Genomic DNA, 9,862 nt, shown 5'->3' with positions numbered 1-9,862 from the left:
CTACGTGTGCTGCATCCAAAAACATTCACGAATTTAACACAATTAGAATATTTAGCACTGCAAGTAAACAAATTGGAAATCATCCCTAAAGAAGCATTTTCAAACCTTCATTATCTCTCATCCTTGCATCTTTCTGGTAACAACATTAATTATATCGATTTGATAATGCCTAAGGATTCTGTCCTGAAGTATTTTTATTTGAATCACAATGCAATACAGACAATATCGAGGTCAACATCTGAAAATCTGTCACATTTAAATACGTCCATCTGGAATATAACTTGATTGGAAGTTTACCGCATGGCATACTTGAAAGTGCACTCTTTTACACTTTCCAACAATAAAATCAAAAAGTTGGAACGTGAAACTTTCAGACAATTCGTTGATTTGAGTAGAAACCTTATTAAAAGTATAGAACCTATGACTTTTAGAGAGACTAATTACGGGACTTGTTCTTAGACAATAACAAAGTCACGATCCTTAAAAATAACACGTTTTATGGTTTAACAAATTTAATATGCATAATACTACACGAAAACATCATCACCAATATCGAACAAAATGCATTTCACAGCTTAAGAAGTTTGAGAACATTATATCTCCAAAACAACTTGATAAAATCCATCAATCGTGGTGTATTAAACCAACTGGGTAACATGTCAACTTTAAGACTTTCACATAATAACATTGGGATGTTGGAAGATGGAACATTTGAAGGATGTAAGTCTCTCACAAATTTATATTTGGATAATTATATTATTACCAGAATTGATGCTCATGCATTTGCACCTTTTCGAGGTTTACAAAATCTGTTATCCGTTTATTTGTCACACAACAAATTAGTCGAGATTGATTTTGCTTTTTTTAACAAAACCTCTCGATTAACAGGTCTATACATCAATTCTAATTACATCAGAATGGTGAAAAATTCTTTTTCCAGAGGACTGCCAAATTTGCTGAAATTAGATATGGGCAACAACAAAATGATGTCTTTAAAAGATACAGTTTTTGTTTGATTTTCGTCCTTATGGCTTTTATACTTGAATAAAAACAAGATAACTAAACTACCTCCAAATATATTTCGTCCACTCAAAAAGTTAAGACATCGATTTGAGCAGTAACAAAATAGTAACATTACCACACAACGCATTCTATGGTATGAAGAGCCTAAGACGGCTCTCCTTGGATAACAATAGAATGTCTAAAGTATCAACTTCAGCCTTCCCTGAAATGCTAAGTATTAGAGACATCAATCTGAAAAATAACGCGCTGAAGAATATAGAAGAGGATTTTCTGAGAAAGTTAGGAATTTGAGAAGTTTGAACATTGAGGGTAATTGCATCAGAAAACTTCAATCTGGAATGTTTAATAGTTAAGCTCGTCTAAGCAGGTTATATCTGGGTAACAATGAAATAAGATATATTGATAAAAAGTCATTAAATGGTTTAAAATCCTTAAGTTTTGTTTACCTGAGTAAAAATAACATTTCCAGCTTGCCACTAAATCTATTTTTGTATAACCCAGCCTTACACACAATCAGATTGGATAACAACAACATTAAATACATATATGATGGCACGTTTAATCAGCTGAAAAATCTACATACCTTAAATATCAGCAATAATTGGCTCGAAATTATGGAAGAGGACGCATTTGCAGACTTAGTGTCGTTGAATACATTCGACCTTTCTAAAAATCAACTGAAAGTCCTGCATTCGACAATATTTACAAATTTGTCAAAAATAAAAACTTTAGATTTAAGCACAAACATGCTTAACAAAGTTTCAACTGAAATATTTAATAACACCAGAGGTTTGACCAGTCTTAATCTAAACCATAACTAGTTTTCTGTGTTACCTTTGTCCATTAGAAGTTTAAGTTATTTGCACCATCTTGAATTGAGTCATAATTTATTAATGAACTTACACCTGGTGTCTTTAATAGATTAAATCGGTTAAGACATCTCAATTTACGAAACAACTATATCAAACGGTTCAACGGTGACGAATTTGCTGGACTGTCACAAATTACAAGTCTCGACAGCGCAAATAATCTTTTAGACACTTTACCAGAAGGTTTGTTTGACAATACCATTAACTTGAATTATTTGGATTTAAGCGGCAACAAATTTAAAGTGATTTTAAACTTTTCAAAACTTTCGAAACTATTAAAACTTGATCTTGAACTTAATCAGATTTTAGGCATATCTCCTGCAGCGTTTAAGGAAATGAAAGTTTTAAAATACTTAGATTTGTCACAGAACCGTTTAAAACACGTTGGAAATTTGTTGTTGGAGAATAAAAATCTGGAGAAGTTATATTTAGCTGGAAACGAATTGGAAGATATTAGTTTGAAAGAGACGAAAAAGAAGTTACTTGAAATATTATTCAGAGGAAGTCGTTTGTACCATATTTCACAGGATTTGTTTCGCAACACACTAAAAGTGCTCGAGCTATCCGAAAATTTCATTACTAGTGTTTCTGTAAACACTTTTGACAAATTCTATTGGCTAACAATTCTATCAAATCATTGGATCCCCATTCATCTTGAGAGACTTCAGTTACTTGACATTAGATATAATCTCCATATCATGGCCAGTTTTGTGAACATACCATTAAGAAATGGATTGTCATTGGATTGGATACAGCGTTCTTTTGCATTTTAATAATCCTTGTTGGGGTGTTTGTTTTGAAGAGATGCCAGAAACTTAAGTCAGCCAAGGTATGGATAATTATTTCCAACAACCTTTTTATTTGTATGTACGCTGGATGAACGCGCAAGACGGTAAAATGGCTTTCCAATGATGACTGGAGAACTTTAAGCAAGTAGCTATTTACGAGAAGTTCGCAGGAAAAGTTTGAAACTGTCTAAAAAATTTTAGAAAATGTTTGGAAACTATCAGGCTGTGAAGGGTTAAGTATTTATTCTTGATATAATGCAATTATACTTTTTATACAGGAGAAAGGCTGTGTGGTCAACTCAAGTAGCAACCAATATCGCACAAATTATGAAGAAAGAAAATCTTTGACTTTTCTTTTTTTAATTTTTTTATGACACTAAACAAAATACTGAGTCTACCTACTCTTTTAAAGGCGGAACTCGGCAAAATAATGAACTAGGGAAACACAACAAATGAGAAAGCGCAAAGAAATGAATGTCTGAACACATGAACTCTTATAACGTGTAGTGAAGATGAGTGAAGATGAGTGTCAAGAAAACGATGAAGCTAATATACGTGATAACGGAGTATACGAAAAAACGTTATTCGTGATGAAAAATGCTAAGATGACATTTTGTAATGAGATAAATAACAACATAACTTGACGCTCTCATTAGCTTTAATGTGCGATGTTAAGAGAGTCCATTGTAAGGATTTGGGAGTGGTATTGCTGATGCGATCACTTTTCGACCGTTTAAAGATGCCTGCTTTTGGAGTGTAAGAGATTAGCCAGTAGATGAATATGCTCTGTTAAACTTTCCATTGCTTACTTATTGACTTATTAAAAGGGTTTGTTATTTTTGTATTTTTATTCATCTATTTTTATTACAATTTGCTAATTATTATTATTTTATTGCTACGAATAAGATACATTCCGAGCACTAAAAAACTGTAACATTTATTATGAATAATGTTGTTTTGCATCCATAAGACGCTAACGTGCTCCATTCTTTTACTTACTCCTTTACTTAAAAGACGTTCCGCTTTCCCTTTTTAAGGAAAACTACAGTAACAGACAGTGAAATCCTATCGAGAAATAATCGTCACAAGTTATTCAAGGTGGACGTGGTGGAAAATAGAAGTATTTTGTTATTTCTCAGAACTGAAATATTTTCCTCGAGCGATTACAAACCTCTAGCGTCTGTTAAGTCATTTTTTCCAGTGTCCACATTTCTTCCGTCTTTTTAATTTTTATAATATAATAATTTTTTAATGAACTTGTATTAGTACTTATAAACAGATAACTCTAAAGTCCCAAACCCCTCTCCCCCTCGCTGTTATTAGCGCCATCCGCTATACATCCCCATTGATTTTTATTTTTTTATTTTGCGGGTGTTTATTTCGAGTTTTATTTTATGTGCCGCTTACATATTTTACGACTTTGGGTGAATGAAATATGGTCAAAAAAAGGAGACACAATTGATTTAACATTTTTCGAAGATATTAATGCATTTTACCACAACGAAAAGTTAGACAGTATTATTATTACTAGTCTATAAAGCCCGTGGAGAAATCTACTTAGGCAGAAGGACAATGGAAAAATAGGTTGTTTTAAGTTTTTTGATGACGACAGCAGTGCAGATACAAAAAAAAGTTGGCGAAATTTAGTTTATTCGTTGCCTATAATATATAGAGCTTAAACTGCTGATCAAGAAAATGTATATGATCATGCGCTTTTGATGAGCGGTTAATGAGATTTAAGGGTTCAAAAATTTTGCTGACGTCACCAATAGCCAGTCAAAACCTCAAAAACTTTTTTTAGAAATTTGTATACCTGTTGCCTTCATTGTATAGATCTTAAAACGCTGATCAAGAACATGTATAGGATCATGTACTTTGGACAAACGGTTGCAGAGATATTAAAGTTTAAAGGTTTTTTGATGACGTCATCAACCCGTCCAGTCCGAAACGGATTTGGGGACCTAGGTTTGGGAAACTTACCCAAATTGGTCCAAGGTGGTCCCAAGTTACCCACGCGGTGAAAAATCATTGACGTCACCAACTCGTTTCAAGTTATTTAGCCTCAAAATTTTACGGGCACTGTAATGTCTTCATTAATTTAACATAGGATATTGACGTTAAAGTAGTGTCTTTCAAATACACACAAGAAGCCTCAAGGCTTGAAGATTTCCGCCTTGTCAAGAGAAACTTTCCACAGAGCAAAACGTCCAATGGTCGACCCAAGGCTGAGATTTCCAATTTAAAAACAGGATAAATGATTAAATAATTGCGCAAAACTATGTGACTTAACCGCTTTTTGAGGCTTTTTGACTATTCCATTTCTTGAGTAGTTTTAGTTGTAAAAACAATGATTTGAGTCTGGGATTGTGAGTCTAAGGTTCATGTTCTTATAACATTGTTCTTATATAAAAAAAGGGGTTAAAGTAACCTGGTCTGAAAAGTATTAAATATGGGCGACAAATAACGCAATTTAGATATACTTCAATTTAATTACACCTGAATAAATAACAAAAATATACAGATTTACACACAGTTATAAAAAGTATAAAAACTTGGGATCTACCTAGAAAGTTCTAAAAATTTTCATGATACAAATTCTGTAAAATCATAGAAGAACCATAGACGTCTAGTTTCCCTTAAAAATAATGTGAAGTAAATACTATTAACCAAAATAAGACTATAATAAATTATATAAATATATATTAGTTTTAGTGATTCATTTTTCACAAATTAATGTTTGCAGTTTACTCTATCAACATTTTTTTGGAAATGCTGATAATGGCTGTGTTAGATTATGGCTGACCTAAAAAAGAAAGGAAAATACTAAAAAAACATATATGAAGAACTCAAAATAATCTTAGCACATTAATGTGATATTGTTCTGTGCCCTATATATTTAAAGATGACAGGTATAAATGCAAGATAAAATAAAATATTTCACCATTTTATGAAGTTTTGATAAAAAAATCAGGTGATACTGTGAAACGCCAAGTATTTGTGATGTCTGTCTTTCCAAAAAGAATACCTGCGTGTTCAAAGACAAATTTTGGAAGTTTTATAAATATTTAATTTATTTGAAAGTTCCTAAACTTGCCTAAAAGCATCCCTAAAATGTTATATTCAACAGTGACCAAGAATACCATATTTACTCTAGTCTATTATTACTTCACCACTGGATTAGTGTTTTAACCTACAAATAAAGGTGGGTTTAGCAGGAATCCTATATTGCAGGATATATAGGCCGGATATGTTGAATTATTTTTGGGTAAAAAACCTGAGTGTAGTGTTGTTTTTAGCAAAACTTAGGAATTTTTTAACAAAGTTTGGAAATATGAAGCAAAAGAAGTATAAACACCTACCTCAAATCTTTTCCAGGCTATAAGCAATACCTTTATAACTTTTTGTTTTTCAATTTCAATATGCATTCAAACTTGTTGTAAGAGCCTTGCTTGCTTTGCCAAGGGTACAATTTATTTGCACAATAAATTTTCCTGAAACTTATTTTTGTGGGTGAGTGGTACACAAAAATGCTTCAATTTGCAGAATATATGCGAAATGTGCAATATTAATTTTTGGGTGCCTAAAGTTCAATTATTTCAGCGGAGGCAAAATCAGTATTTTTTCTAACATAGTATTCAGAAGTTAGGGCATTTACAAATGAGCAACATAGAACCCAATAACTTACATCCTAAAGAAATCAAAGTATGAAGAAATAAAAAAATTTTTAATTGTTGCGGCTAGCTGAAATGGAAAATTTTGCGGAATAATTTTTCAGAAGCGATGTTTGACTGATTTCTAAAATTTCTGTGGAACATTTTTACAGATTTGGCCCAAAGTTCTGCAAAAAAAAGTTCCACAAAAATTTCTTCTACAGATAGTGTATATATGCTAATTTTGAAAATATTTTTTACAATCCATGGCAAAAAAAGGCAGGATTACTTGAAAAACAGGGAAACTGGATAATAGAGTAAATATGTACAGTATACTTGATGCTTTTTTAAAGCTACATTCACATGTTTTTGTGCACATCAGGGAGAATTTTTATTCATAACCTCATTTATGTAAGTTACGACACACTTACATACAACTTAAGCTCGTATGTCAGGTTTTTTATGGAGCAAATTGTTTTGCTTGTTACACAATGTAACACAATGTAGTCCATAGGCCAAAATATATAAGAAAAAATGTTCGATTTAGGATTCAAATTTATAAAAATGTTTTTTGAATATTTGTGTACAAAACAAAATAGCAATTAATAAAGGACTTGTTATCTTAGTACAAAAGTACACAGCCCTTTTCATAAAGTTCATGAAGAATATTATCAGAAAATTGCACTGTAGATTTGCTTGTCAAAGTTTGTAATTCTGATCTGCTGCTGATGCTGCATTTTAACGATGGTCGTGTTAAATATAAGAAAACGCTTATTTTACGTTCTTTATGTGAAACTTTATATGCAATACAGTCTGTAGAGCTAGCTAGCTACATGACATGCAAATGTAGCTTAAATCGGTCAAACTTTCCTGAAAACTACTGCACCTTTTAGGCTATTAATCATCAGTTTTGGTTCCCAAACTGTTAAGTCAGGTAATGGGTTTGATCCCTAACTACGTATAAGGAAGGTCATTTTATAGTTGGACAGAAATGCTAGGGAAATGCGTAGCTTAAATAAGAGCTTTAAACACTCTGAAGAATCGCAAATGTAAATCACTTTAACATAGCTAAGTAACAAACTAGCTAGAACATACAGCATTTTTTACCTGAGAAGACTCATCGACCAAACATCCTGTTTTGCAAAACATTGATTTGGAGTTTCAAACATATCAAGAGGAACGGTAACCGATTGTTTTGGGCAAGAAACTTTGGCGTGTGGGACCTGAAACTCGAAGAACTTCGAGACAATAATTTTGTGGCGCCGTAGATTCGATTCCTCTTGACGGCGATTCAACATGGGCGAGTGTGAATGTTACCATAGCCCCGGGTTAACCCAAGCCATGTGGCGCCGTAGATTAGTGGTTATAGCTCTCGTACTCTGTGCGGGAGACCGGGGTTTGATGGGAAGATGGCACAGTGTGTGGGCCGTTGGATGTTGCCGGGAGTTGTCTAGTAGAGCTCGGGCTCTAATTGGGTCTGCGTAGCTCAAAATGAGCATTAAATACTCTAGGACTCTCCATCTACGCCATGGCCCCTCCTGGAAATAATAGACAGGGTATATCCCTGTATATTTGTGAGGCTAGCCATGTAAAATATGCACATCTATCTATCTATCTACAAAGCATCACAGGAAGCCACGATATCAGGTTCTGACAATCTGAGACCCTACCTTATCGGTAAAAAAAAGGTCGGTGTAAAAAAAAGTCGGCAAAAAATTTAGTCGGCAAAAAAGTTAGTCACTTTGCAAAAATTAGTCACTTTTTACCGGTTAATTTTTTTAATATTGGTCACTTATTGCCGACTTTTTTGACACCGCTGAATTAAAAGAGAACAAAGATTTTACAACAATCTAATCTATTTCAATAACATCTTTATTAATGATTTTATCAATAATATTTTGGACATCTCCCGGCTCTCAAATTATTTGCTTTTATCATCTCACGTGGGTTTAAGAGAAAGCTATTGGTTCAATTGGTTCAAACTTAGTGTATACAAAGACATAATATAGCGGAGCTCCGCTATTTGGTGTATACTCCGTATAATATTGCGGATGAGGCTTCATAAAACGACAAAGTCTAAATTTGATTAGAATCCCTGGAATCACTTTGGAAAGTCAAAAAACTAAAAAATTGGAGGTTAAAAAGTAATTCAAAAAATCGGCAAATATTACTAGTCGGTAAAAAAAAAGTCGGTAAAAATTTTCGGTCGGCAAAAAAAAATGTCGGTAAAAAAATTGGTCGGTAAAAAATTTAGTCACCTAGCCAAAATTTGGTCACTTTTTGCCGACTTTTTTTTTACCGATAAGGTATTGGCTAAAAAATCACATAACGGATTTCTATTGGCTTTTAAGAAATTAAACAACTTCCAGGCCCAGGGTAAAATACTTTAATCTGGACACCGCGCGTTCAGGCTATAGGTGGTCCCTATCTCTCTATCTTCCAAAGCGATTTTAAAGATTACGCCTTACGCGGCGGAAATCAATGATCAAGATGACCTTACTAAACTTTATTGCTTTATATTTTGTCGGGAAGAGATACATTGAGAAATAATTACTTAAAAAAAAAAATCAAACAAATTTTCAATGAAATTAAAAAAAAAATTTGATTTGTATTTTTGTTATGAAAAACGTTGATAAGCACATATTTTGCTCCCCCCAAGATACTTCTTCCAGGGTAATTCGAGAATCAACACAATTTTTTGACTATTGGATCAGTGTACAGTTACCTCTTACTAGAATGATGTTTAAGAAATTATTGGAATAAATGCCTAATTTCACATATCACACACACAAACATTGACTTACGGGTTTTTAATATTTTACACCAAAGCACTTTTAATTTGTCAAAGGGAGACAAGAAACTGTGACTAGCGTATTCTTAACGCTCCTCACTGGCCCTCAACTTCAGTAAAAGCAGAACTCTTGTCCCCTTTCAACTGGGGAGCATTTGACAGGAAATGCTGTTTTGCTATTTCGAGGAATTTATGAACAGGATTGCAGCTGAGTATTTTACAACCTTGCATGGATGAAAAGTTTTAAATTGACTTTTTTTGTCAACGGAAGGGTTTTTGTTAGAAAAAGTTTGTTCGTTGGAAAAATTTCTATCACTAAACGATTTTTTTTACTCTACCTTGATACATTTTTCTTCAATAATTTGTCATCGTATCCTTTGAGTATTTACTACACTGTCCGCAGTTAATTAATGAACAAAAAAAGAATTAGTGCAAATAGAACGGAAGATAATTAGAAAATATCCGGCGGTTAATTTATGTCAAATAATTTTAATTTGTCCAAACATAAAGTAAAAAATTCTTTCCAGAAATAAAGTAATTGAACTTAAGGCAAAAAGTGCTGACATTAGCCAAAATTTATTGCTGCCATTTATTTCTCACGACGTACTATAATCAAAGGTTATGGAGGAGTAAGGCGAAATCCCCCGGTCATAATATGTTTAAAAGCCCCGGATCGAATAAAGTTTAAAGGATAGAATTCACCACCTGCTCATTAGAACTCGTAAAATGCTGTTCCGAAAA

At 33.0% G+C, this 9,862-nt stretch overlaps 2 protein-coding genes and 1 long non-coding RNA gene across 4 annotated transcripts; 2 read left to right on the top strand and 1 right to left on the bottom strand.

The window, feature by feature from the left end:
- Positions 1-300: 300 nt before the first annotated feature.
- Positions 301-1,016, top strand: LOC130655564 (leucine-rich repeat transmembrane neuronal protein 4-like). Its single transcript, XM_057458336.1, has 2 exons — positions 301-391; positions 460-1,016. The coding sequence occupies exons 1-2, from the start codon at positions 301-303 to the stop codon at positions 1,014-1,016; spliced, it is 648 nt and encodes a 215-aa protein (XP_057314319.1).
- An 823-nt stretch (positions 1,017-1,839) lies between these two features.
- On the top strand, positions 1,840-3,697 carry LOC130655041 (uncharacterized). Its single transcript, XM_057457742.1, has one exon. It carries the CDS (start codon positions 2,228-2,230, stop codon positions 2,663-2,665), a length of 438 nt encoding a protein of 145 aa, XP_057313725.1. The 5' UTR covers positions 1,840-2,227; the 3' UTR covers positions 2,666-3,697.
- A 1,452-nt stretch (positions 3,698-5,149) lies between these two features.
- On the bottom strand, positions 5,150-9,369 carry LOC130655042 (uncharacterized). 2 transcript variants are annotated; one of them, XR_008984549.1, is made up of 2 exons: positions 5,622-9,369; positions 5,150-5,483 (listed from the first exon to the last, which is right to left on the bottom strand). It is a non-coding gene; the product is annotated as an uncharacterized LOC130655042 (long non-coding RNA). The 2 variants fall into 2 exon arrangements; XR_008984548.1 differs by having other exon boundaries at positions 7,438-9,369.
- Between the last annotated feature and the right edge of the window lie 493 nt (positions 9,370-9,862).

The sequence above is a fragment of the Hydractinia symbiolongicarpus genome, chromosome 8, assembly GCF_029227915.1.
Source record: "Hydractinia symbiolongicarpus strain clone_291-10 chromosome 8, HSymV2.1, whole genome shotgun sequence".
In the NCBI taxonomy this organism is placed as follows: Eukaryota; Metazoa; Cnidaria; class Hydrozoa; order Anthoathecata; family Hydractiniidae; genus Hydractinia; species Hydractinia symbiolongicarpus.
Note: the sequence above shows the minus strand (reverse complement) of the source record. Positions and strands in the feature narration are given on the sequence as shown.